Genomic DNA, 11999 nt, shown 5'->3' on the forward strand with positions numbered 1-11999 from the left:
TATTTAGAAATTCAGCAACCTATGTGATAGGTTTGGGGAGTATATTGGCTTTCTCTGGTTGGTCCTAAGTTAGAGATGGTGGCAAATATTTTAAAAGATGAAAGTTATTTTTCAAGTCTTGACAGTTTGGGGCCAATTGCTGTAGAGGTTAGGAATAAGAGTTCTATTTTTATATTTGGTCTGGCCATTGTCCTTTTATATATTCAGTCTCTCAGAACCCAGCTCCAGGAGACTCCCAAGCCTGTGAGATTTTATCATCCATACTGCCCTGCTGAGAATGTAGCATGCTCTGTAGTCACTTCCACACTCGCATACAGAACTAGCTATACTCAGAAACAGGTGATTAGATGTTTGTTTCTTTAAAGTCTCCAGTTGGTTTAGTTTTTCTATAAATGTTATCTGCAGCCCGATTGGTGTGGCTCAGTGGTTGAGCATTGACCTATGAACTAGCAGGTCGAGGTTAGACTCCCAGTCAGGACACATGCCTGGGTTGCAGGCTCGATCCCCAATAGGAGGCAGCCAATCAATTATTTTCTCTTATCATTGATGTTTCTATCTCTCTCTCCCTCTCCCTTCCTCTCTCTGAAATCAATAAAAACATACTTTTTAAAAATGTTATTTGCAATGGATACATCACTGACACATTTATCTTGTACTAGAAATCCCTTGTTCTTTTTAGTACCTCAAATATTTGTGTTTATTCTGAAAAATATTCAGTTACAACTGGCTATTCCCAATGTTATTATAGAGCCAGACTATAATGGCCATCCAGAAAGCTAAAGATGACCTTGATTTGTACAAGGAGCACTATGACAACTTACTGGCAGAAGACAAGGTGAGAGCCATAGTCTTATCCACTTACCAATGCAGTAGAGTTGCTGCTGCCTGGACTTAAGGGAAGATTAAAAGGATTACAATTTAATTTCCTCATAGATTCTTCTCCTACTAAAATTCTCAATTATGAGTTAATTCCATTCTATACCTTTGTATATTTCTGAAAATCACTGTGTAAAATAAATGTGTGTAAACATCTCTGGTTTAAGCTTTCTCTTGCACAAAAATGAGAGAGATCATCTAGACTTTGGAGCTTTTCAAATTTCAGGTTGCAGGCCCCATTAGTTGGTTATGATATCAATTTGGTAGACTATGATCAGCAGTTTTTTAATGGAAAATAATGGAATAGAAAAGTAAATAAAGAAGGATGGAGTAGCCCTTTCTAGTGTTCTTTAATGGTTAGAGCGTAGGCCCAAGGACCGAAGGGTAGTGGGTTCGCTGCCTGGCCCCAGTTGGGGCACATGTGGGAGGCAATGAGTCAATTAAAGAAAAAAGAAGAAGAATGGAATAGGAATGGAATGAAATTGAATGAAATGGAATGGAGTAGATTTTGCATGTTTTATGGGTAAATATTTTGTAAAACTTCAGTTCTAAGACCTCTTATATGAAATAATATTTTTAATTCACTAACGTGCTTCCTATTAAAAATCTTTGAGAAATCCTTGCATAGTGAGTGGTCACTCCCTAACAAGTCTACTTTATAAACCAAGTTTTCATGGCTTTTAAAAATCAAAGTGATAATAACCCTATATTGGCAACAAATAAAATGTTTCTGAAACAATTGCAATCCTGCAATGATCTGTTTGTGCTTAGGTTATGGATCGCAGCTTTAAAAAGGAATTTTCTGAAATCCCCAGTTACCAGGTGGATATGCTCTACAAACTCTTTAAACGCCGACCAAGGTTTGTTTCTCCTTTGCTATCATGTTTCTGAGGGAAAGTCTCCAAATAAATAGGAATGTTATCAGATTTCAGCTTTTCTCACAATTAGATGGAAATATTCAGTCTAACATCTTTTATGTGAAAATGTTCAAGTGTCTTGATATAATTCAGTTTTTTTTAAAGATTATTCTTATATCTTAAGGTTAGTAATGAAGAATAATCATTTCTTTCATTATGTAAAAATAGTTACCTAGGTAAGCAAAGAGTCCCTTGTGGTATGAATTGGAACTACATGTAAAAGGCTTCCAGGACAAAATAAGTTTGGGGGAAACATTGGGTTAAAAAAAACAAAAAAGTTAAACAGTTTTCTTTACAAGAACTTCTCAGAACTTGTTTTTGGCCTTTGGATCTCCAAATACAAAAAATGGAGTAAGCAGTGTGTTCCGAACTTATTTTACCACAAATCACTTTTTCCCAGAGCATCTCATGTGATTGTGTTTAAGACAAAGTTCAAAAAATGCCAGTACAAATTCTTGAATATAACCATTGTCAAAAGAGTTTTAAAATATTTGATTTTTATACTGAGAGTATCATTAGAATTACAGTCCTGCATATTTCCAATTTCTTATAAATTCATATTTCCATAATTTTCAAATGTAATCTAGAAATCAGGAGTTTGTCACAAAGATATCCGCTCATTTGTGTATGAGATACAAACTCGTTCTCTCACCTTTGATGGGTTACATGCAACCTGAAGAACTCAATTTAGAACATGCTTCATATCTTGATTTCCCTATTTTTCAAGTAATGAGTTATAATAAGGCTTGTGAAGAAAGTATTCTGTTCCTCATCTAGAGAAACAGAATAACAACATTCACGTCATGGTGTATTGTAAAGCATTTGATAGTGAACTCCCTTCCCAGCCACAGCCCAGGGAAACAAAACTAATCTATTAGTGTAGATGAAAGAGGCTCTTCTCGAGTTGTGTACATATCGGAACATAGTCTAAGCTACTCACCTGCAAAAGGATACCTGCAGAGGACGTGGCCCAGAACAAGGGAACACCCACCCTTCTCTTGGGCCTTCACCTGCCAGCTTAAGATACCAAGAGGAATGTATTTTTTCAATTCTTAGATTTTCATATTTCTGGTTATGAACTTTCCTTTACTGCTTAAAGAAGACCGTTTAACATTTCTTGTAAAGTTGGTTCACTGATAACGAACTCCTGTGGATTTTGCTTGTCCTGGACACTCTTGATCTCTCCTTCAAGAAGGGAGACCTTTTGTAATCCAGGTAATTTGCCAGTGCTGAGAACAGTTAGGGAGCATCTGTAGTTTAGCCAAGGTCATGTCTGGGATCCAGAGAATATGGAAACAGATCAAAGAGGGTGCTTTTCTCTTTGGAATAATCTGACTACAAGTGCCAAAGGAAAGTGTCATGCAATGTCATACCTATGCTAAGGATCATATTATTTAACATTGATTTTTTTTTTTGGATGTGTGAGAATGTGGAAGGTTGATGGGCTTTTATCGCTAATACCAGGATTCACAAAACGAAAACACACACAGAGATGGCCAGTCTTGTGCCTTTTGGAGAACGACCAGGATCTGGGAAATTGAATAAAGATGCCTTTGCTCAGTTAATGAAAGCCATGGATGACTTGGACAATACTAATAACATGCCAGAAGGCTTGGACCCCTCAGTCTGGAATCATTTCTGTGTGACCAGACGAATGAAAGTGGAAAACGAACAAAAAGTATATAACTTTTCAATTTCCTTTCATTTAGTGCACTAATATAAAATATATAGTTTATGGTGGTCAGTACTCCCAGAAAATCTAATTGTTTAGGTTTTCTTGCTAGGGTAGTATTAGTAATATTAATAAGAATAATAATGAAATAAAATATTAACCATAGTGTTACTGAGGGCTAAGTATAGGTCTATACCTGTGTAGACCCACCCTGTCCAAAATGGTGGTCACTCACTACATGTAGTTATTGTTTACTTGAAATAAATATGGCTAGTCCTAATTGAGACATGCTGTACGTAGAAAATACACACAGATTTAGAAAACTTAAAATAATGAAAAAAATAATAGTAAATGTCTCAATATTTTTATATTTATTATAGGTTGAAATGTTAATATTTTGGATATATTGTGTTAAATAAAATATATTAGTAAAATTAATTTTACCTGTTTAATTGCACTTTTTATAATGTGGCTACTACAAAATTTAAAATTACATATGTGGCTTGCATTTATGGCTCATATTATATCTCTCTTGGATACCACAGTTATAGACATAACTTCCCTTCTCCTCTCTGCCTTGATCTTGAGTAGTCCTTACCTCTTTTTGCATAGATTAGAATTATATTTCACCAGAAACAACTTTATAGTTTTGCTAGAATATTTTTTAAAATGTAACCCAGCCAGTGTGGCTCAGTGATTGAGCTCTGACCTATTAACCAGGAGGTCACAGTTCCATTCCCAGTCAGGGCATATGCCTGTGTTGCGGGCTCCATCCCCAGTTTGGAGCATGCAGGAGGCAGCCTATCAATGATGATCTCTCATCATTGATGTTTCTCTCTCTCCCTCTCCCTTCCTCTCTGAAGTCAATAAAATATAAAATTTAGCAAAGGATAAAAAGTTGAGAATGTGTTTAATTGGAAAGAGAATCCTTCCTCTTGTTGCTTCTTGACCACCTCCTTCCTCCCCTCCCCCAAATTCCCTAAATTCAGTGCCACAGATTGGCCTATTTTTATAAAGTATCTATGATTTTATCATTTTACCTAAGGTGATGAGAACAAATATTAAAATAAGATATAAGAAAAATTCTATTGCTTGCGTATTTGATTTTCAGCAAGAGTAATATTTTCAAATTATTCATGGGATATACCATATAAGTTCTAGAAATCTTGTATTATTACATATGGCAGGGATTTAAATTTTTATTATTCTCCTAGAAAGACAAATTTGTTAAGGTTTTGTAACAAAGTTAACAGATGTATGTTTTCTAAAATTCTTTAAATTTTTGTTTGCTTTTATTTCTAAAGCTCCATATGTTCTGAGATGTTTGTGGCTTGGTTTCTTCAGGTAAAGCAGAAAGCAGCTGGTTTAGTGGAAATGATGGCTTTCCTCCGGAAGAGAGTTGATGAGGATGAGAAGGTGCAAGAGGAAATTGAAAAAGTGTCCCATGAACTCATTCTGTAAATCCAACCTTTCATTCATGTTCATTTATTCAAAGTCTAAGCTAGGGCTAAGTTAGCTTCTGTTATCCTGGGGGAAGAATGCCTACTCACTGGCTTACAGCTGGCAGAGACTTATATATCTCCTTGAGCTTCAGAATTTCTCTTTGAAAAAGTGCATTTTGTTACATAACACCTTATTTCAGAATGGAAGTTGCCTACATGTTCCATTACTATTATAACAAACTAGAGGCCCGGTACACAAAAATTCGTGCATTGGGGGGTAGGGGGAGGGTGTCCCTCAGCCTGGCCTGCACCCTCTCACAGTTTGGGAACCCTCGGCCGATGTCCACATGCCAGCTTAGGCCCACTCTGGGGGGATTGAGCCTAAGTTGGCAGTCAGACATCCCTCTGGCAGCCCGGGAGCCCTCAGGGGATGTCCGACTGACGGGCTTAGAGCTGCTGAGGAGGCAGGAGAGACTCCACCGCCACCGCTGTGCTCACAGCCCTCAGCCCAGCTTGTGGCTGAGCGGAGCTCCTCCTGTGGGAGCACACTGACCACCAGGGGGCAGCTCCTGCATTGAGCATCTTCCCCCTGGTGGTCAGTGCACATCATATCAACCGGTCATTCCTGGTTGTTCCGCCCATAGGGTCAATTTGCATATTACCCTTTTATTATATAGGATAGGTAACTTTTGGAAAAAATTTAGTATTTTTTCATCTCCTTCTACAAAAAAAAACACAAAGAATTTGTTTTTGCTGATCAGTAATTTTGGGCTCAAGCCACACAAACAACTGTGTGGAAAATTAATTAGTTATTTAAGAATTTTCCATCTAGTCACCTAACCAGCTAATATCTTTTTCTTTAGAAGAACTTGTTGTATTTTGCTGAGTGATGCAGCTTTGTCCTTACTTTACTTTTGGCTATATTTACAGCCATATTGACATGTCATTTTAAGATCTAGGTTATAAAGAGAAATATGAGTTACCTAGAAATAGATTTGATAAGTAGCAGATAGATTAAACATTCTTAATATATCATCAGAAGTCAATACATAATCAAAACATCAATAGATTTTATTATTTGGTAGCATCTCTATTTTTGTCAACTTATGATCACAATTATATTAATGTTTTATAATCATAAAGTGAAACTTTATGAATATATTTCTGTCCCTACCATTCTTTGAGCCGCCCAAGAGTGATTTATATCAATAAGAAGAGGTATCCTGGAGACCTCTGGGAAAGCTCATTATTGGGAACATATTTTCCACATTAATTTCCAGCATGTTTTCCTTCAGCTGAAGGACATTTAAATTTGGATATTGCCTGATAATAGGTGAAATTTGAAATATAAATACATTATAACTACTTACTTTGAAGTCTTTTTAAATTTAGATTACAGGAAGAGAAAGTGAAATTCCAGTTGAATTTGACCATCCAAATTCTCCTTAAACAAGGACAAGTAGAACTGGAGAATTTCCAGTTATTGCTGGAGTATCCTGATGCCATTCTCATCAACAAGACCATAATTGAAGACCTGAATGCCGTGATTAGGGTAATTATTATTTTTTAAAGAGAAAACAACAACAACAACATATTACCTACTGTATTAAATATTTCTTATTCTTCCATTTTTATGACAAATGTGTTTATTTTCTCTAGCTTACAGAGTTTTTGACATGATACGTACTACATTTTTTTAAAAAATCTTTGTTCCGCTCAATGTAATGCATCTGCCTTTGAGACTTTCTCTTAATCTTTATTTTCAACAGTTTATCTATTGCATCAGGAAGCAGGGCAGAGAGCCAGGCTACAAATGCATACAGATTGGAAGATTGGTGATTGGTCTGTCTAAGCATTGACATATAAATTGGCTATACCATTCAAATTTATCCTATAATTCCCTCTGTTTAATAACCATGCTTTATAGTCATCAGATTTTGCCCAAGAAGTAATTTTTTAATATTTGCTATATTTTTAAACAGACACAATTATTTCTGTGATCCATGTTTTCCAATTATAGAATACTGCTTCAAATATTCTCTATTCTTTGTGCAAAATCATATTATATGAACATCAGAATATACCTTTTTTTAAGACTCAAGGGCATAAGAAAGTTGCTAGCATGATGGAAAGTAAAGATATCCACAAAGGAATATTTCAGATTGAGTGGGAACATAAGAAAATGGAGATGGAAATGGAAGATCTAAATCAGAGGGCTTGGGATATTCAGATGCTGTTTTTTTCAAGAGAACGTCAAAAGGTAAGTTCTCCCTGCCCCACTATATAATTTTAATTTCATTCAACTAGTACTTAATTAGAAGCCTCAGTGATATCAAGCATATTCAAAGTCAGAAGTATTTCATAGTTTGTCTACAAAATCTGTCTTTTCTTTCTAGTAATTTACATTTACTGCCTTGGGTTCTTTGTGATCCATTCTGTTGTATAGCTCTATCTTGCAGTTCACCGAGGATTTCCTACTTGTCAAATCTAGTGGTCACTTTCCCAGTCATCAACATCCTTCAACTTTCTATAGCATTTGACTCTCTTGATTGCCCATTCCTGTAGCTTTTATCATCCCCGTTTTCTCCTTTTTTGCTTCCAACATGTCAAACCACTTTGCCCCTTTTACTGATTTCTCTTTTGCTTCTAACTCTTGAATATACCTATTTTTTAAGACTCTGCCCTTAGCTCTGCTTGTGTTCTAACTTAATTGATTACTTTTAAGAGACTAATCCAAGCTCTCTGGTTTCCAGTTCAACTCCAATCCAAGCTCTCTGGCCCTGACCTCCCTCAAGCTCTATTTCTGTATTTCATACCTCCCAATAGCATCTCTTCTTAAATTGCTTCTGTAGTGTTTTTTTAGTCACTCACTCAGGCTTAAAGTTGTAGTCATCTTTGATTACCCTCTTTGCTTTGCCTTTCCTTCCATGTCTTCCCTAGTTTATTTATGTATTCCTTCATTCTCTATCCCCACTGCCTTTACCCTAGCTCACAACTTCCTTTTCAATGATTTAGACTATCTATATTATAAAAGGCCAGTGGCCATAATGCCATAATGACCAAATGACCGGTCACCAGGAGGTGCATTGATGGGTCTCACAGCGCGGCAGGTCTTGTCTCATGGCGCGGCAGGTCTGGGGTCTCATGCGACTTTGCGCCCTGAGCCTCTAGTTTACACTAATAAAAGACAAACATGCAAATTGACCATACCTTCGCTATGCCTTAAGCCATGCCCACCAGCCGATCAGAGCAACTATATGCAAATTAACCCAACCAAGATGGTGGCCGGCAGCCACAGAGCTGGAGCGAGCAGGAGGCTTGGTTGCTCCAGTGATGGAGGAAGCCAAGCTTCCCGCGGCCGGCTGTAGCTTCCGCAAAAGGCAACAAAGTTTCAATTATAGAAGCTAAATAAATCCCAGAATAAAAAAAAAAAGAAAAAAAGGAGAGGCTGGGAGTTTCCGTTGCCGGGGGACTTGGCCAGCCTGAAAACAGCCATCAGCCCCTCACCCAGGCTGGCCAAACCTCCATGGGGTGAGGGTCCTCACTGGGGGAGGCTTGACCAGCCTGCAGCTGGCCAGGCACCCCAGTGGGGACCCCCATGCTTCAGGGGTGTGACAAGCCTGCAAACAGCCATCAACCCCTCATCCAGGCTGGCCAGGCACCCCGGTGGGGACCCCTACCCTGAAGGGGGTGTGACCAGCTGCAAACAACCATCAGCCCCTCACCCAGGCTGGCCAGGCACCCCAGCGGGACCCCCACCCTGATCTGGGACACCCTTCAGGGCAAACCAGCTGGCCCCCACCCGTGCACCAGGCCTCTATTCTATATAATAAAAGGGTAATATGCAAATTGACCCTAACAGCAGAATAACTGGGAATGACTGGTCACTATGATACACACTGACCACCAAGGGGCAGATGCTCAATGCAGGAGCTGTCCCCTGGTGGTCAGTGCACTCCCACAGGGGGAACTCTGCTCAGCCACAAGCCAGGCTGATGGCTGCCAGCACAGCGGTGGTGGCGGAAGCCTCTCTTGCCTCCTCAGCAGCACTAAGGATGTCCGACTGCAGCTTAGGTCTGCTCCCTGCTGGTAAGTGGACATCCCCCAAGGGCTGCCAGGCTGCCAGAGGGATGTCTGACTGCCAGTTTGGACCCAAACCCCCAGGGAGCAGGCCTAAGCCAGCAGGTGGACATCCTCTGAGGGGTCCCAGACTGCAAGAGGGCATAGGCCAGGTTGGGGGCCCCCCCCCCCCCCCCCCGAGTGCACAAATTTTTGTGTATCGGGCCTCTAGTTCTATAATCTTCTAACTGGTCTCTTACCTTGGCTCTTTCTCTTATCTAATCTATACCATATACTACTGTCAGGTTGATATTCATATTCAGCTTTAATAACATTACTACTCTGCTCAAACATATTTCAACTGCCACTTCTTACCTGGCAAATGAATTATGAAATCCTTTGATGGGTGTTCAGTATCATTCAACCTTACTTTTCAAATGCATTCCAAGATCCTATCATACATCAGTATTCTCAAACCAAACTGATTATTGTTATCTAGGATTCAATCTCTGTGCCTTTGCTTATTACCAGTTCTTCTCTCTAGAATATCTTTCCTCATTATTTTCACATTCCAAGTCTATTTTTCAAAGTCTTGCTTATGTGCCAGTTCTTCCATAAAGCCTTTTGATTTCCCCAAGTCCAGAGAAACCACATCCCAACTCAATCTTTGAGTTTGCAGTCATTTTACATATTTCTTGGCAACTAATCAATTCTACATGTTCTCTTTTTCTTGATGGTAGGTCATATTTCTTATCTTTGTATTTCCCTCAGTGTTTTTAATAAGAACACTGTTAATGTGGGACTCAAATGAGATAATAAATATTTAGTGACTTGAATGAATGAACAAATGAATGAGAAAAAAACTCAAGGCATTTGTAATCATTAGCATATAGGTAACCATTTTAGTGGCTAAATACAAGTAAATATTATAGCACAAAAGTCAAATGACTTAACTTAGATGTATAGTGTTTGTGAAAATAATAACTTTGAAAACTAAGATCATCTTCATGAAGTTATCTATTGAAAAAAATAGAGAAAAATGTTCTTACATTTATTGTGAGTTTTTTTTCTTCTCTCAAAGTACCTAAGTGAACCAAACTATGAGACTTTGGTTGCCATTCAGATTGGAATAATGGAGCAAACCATTGCTGTTATAGATAAGGTAACTCTCAAAGATATTAATCATTATAATGCCAACAGTTGTGATCATTTGAACAAAGTAATAGTGTTCCAAATTATGAATTCAAACAGAACCTAACAAAATTGAGGTCCTTTACTGATATTCAGGATGTTATTAGAGATCCCTGAATAGTGTCTTTGCAACCATAACAAGTCTGGTAGACGAAGCACTTCTTTTAATATTAGAATTAACCCCTTGGGACATATCTGAGTGTACATGAATTTTCTATTTCACATCAGGTTATGATTTGTGTAATAGAAATGTTGATAGACTTTTCTTGGCATTGTAAAGGCCTTTTTAAAATAACTGCTTAACAAATGTGGTCTTGATTGTGTAGCACATAGAAAATGAAAACAAAGTAATCTCAAGTCTATGTGTTTTAATCTTATCTCCTTCTTAAGAATATACAAGATTTTTTTCTAAAATGTGGTAGTGTACAATTCCTTCTTTCAACAAATAATTTAAGTACCTACTATGTGCAGGCATTATGGTAGGCACTCAATATATGGTGATCAGATGATATCTTAATGATGATAATAAATTTTAAGAATAATGTCTTTATAAAATATATTTTTTCAAAATTATTTTTGTGGATCTTCATGGGAACAAAAATTTCAGACCCACAAAAAGAACGTGGAAAACTGTAAAAAACTACTGAAAAAACTGGGAAAGTTCAGCAATCAAAAAGATGTAACAAATTACAGTCTAAGCTGCAATTTGCAAGAAGAATTGGTGGCTGTCTCAGAGAGGAAAGACATCTCTAATGCCATGGGTAAGCTTTTTTATTTCTTTACTCAATATAGGTTTCTTTAAAAGTAACCAGTATTCCTGAAATCTGTACAGTTGTTATAAAGCTACCAGCATTTCTTCTGTTTTTAATTGATTCTGTATGCTATTGTTATATTTGAAAGTATATAAAATAATACAACTAATTTTTTTCTTCTTCATTTTTGGGATAGGGTCTCAACTGACTTTTGAAAAAATTGCCAAAGTACAATATGAAAGCATGATGGAACAACAAAAGTTAACAAATATTTCAAAAGAACAAGCTGAACAGATTTTAGTACTGCAAGCTGAAGTTGAAAGACTAAGGATGAAAACATATCCTGCTCTTATTCCAATGTAAAAACACTGGTGGGAAACACAAGACCAAATCAATCATTTAAAAATAATTTAATTTGATCAAAATGATTTTTTGTTCTTTCATATCAGGAAATTTAAGTAGAGCCTCTTCTCAGTTGCATAGTTTAGTAGCAAATTATTTAATTTTAGCCTTAATAATTATAAAAATGTTTGTCATGCATAAATAAATGTATAAAATATGAATTATTGTTTTCAAGAATGAGCAAGATTTTTACTCAGTATTCAAGAGCTATTTTATTTAGTTTTAATTTTATCAAAAATTATTTTCACAGTGATAATATAGAAAGTCTTAAAGATAATAGGAAATTATTTTTAGCCACAAGTGACGTTTCTAATTTTATAAATTACCTGATGTTATGATGAAATTATGGATGATTTTTATACTTTTCTATATTTTGTAAGTTTTCCTCAATAAGCATTTATTCTATAGTCAGAAAAAAAATTGCCAGAACATTTAAGATTATTCCTTCTTCTAGCAATGAGAACATGGTAAACTATTTACTTTTATCAAGCCCTAAATCATTCATAAATTATGACATTTTTTGTACATAACATAATCTTCTGCATGTTATGTTCATTGTAACAGAATTCAATTTTGTGTCCTACCCAATTGTTTAGCAAACAGAAAAAAAAATGTTTTTTTTATTTTCATGAAAAGTTTATTGCTATGTTCATGCAGATGAGAATGAAATCATGAGATTAACAGGTCA

At 36.7% G+C, this 11999-nt stretch overlaps 1 protein-coding gene across 1 annotated transcript in view; it reads left to right on the forward strand.

The window, feature by feature from the left end:
• CFAP43 (cilia and flagella associated protein 43) overlaps positions 1 to 11455 on the forward strand; it is a 90364-nt gene extending 78909 nt beyond the window's left edge. The window contains exons 30-38 of the mRNA XM_014549480.1: positions 749 to 835; positions 1648 to 1736; positions 3258 to 3471; positions 4810 to 4922; positions 6300 to 6459; positions 7003 to 7167; positions 10048 to 10128; positions 10765 to 10918; positions 11106 to 11455. Coding sequence (XP_014404966.1) covers positions 749 to 835; positions 1648 to 1736; positions 3258 to 3471; positions 4810 to 4922; positions 6300 to 6459; positions 7003 to 7167; positions 10048 to 10128; positions 10765 to 10918; positions 11106 to 11272 — 1230 coding nt within the window. The 3' untranslated portion in view covers positions 11273 to 11455. The remainder of the gene's footprint in view (positions 1 to 748; positions 836 to 1647; positions 1737 to 3257; positions 3472 to 4809; positions 4923 to 6299; positions 6460 to 7002; positions 7168 to 10047; positions 10129 to 10764; positions 10919 to 11105) is intronic.
• The last annotated feature ends 544 nt before the right edge of the window (positions 11456 to 11999 follow it).

Source organism: Myotis brandtii, unplaced genomic scaffold (assembly GCF_000412655.1).
Source record: "Myotis brandtii unplaced genomic scaffold, ASM41265v1 scaffold550, whole genome shotgun sequence".
In the NCBI taxonomy this organism is placed as follows: domain Eukaryota; kingdom Metazoa; phylum Chordata; class Mammalia; order Chiroptera; family Vespertilionidae; genus Myotis; species Myotis brandtii.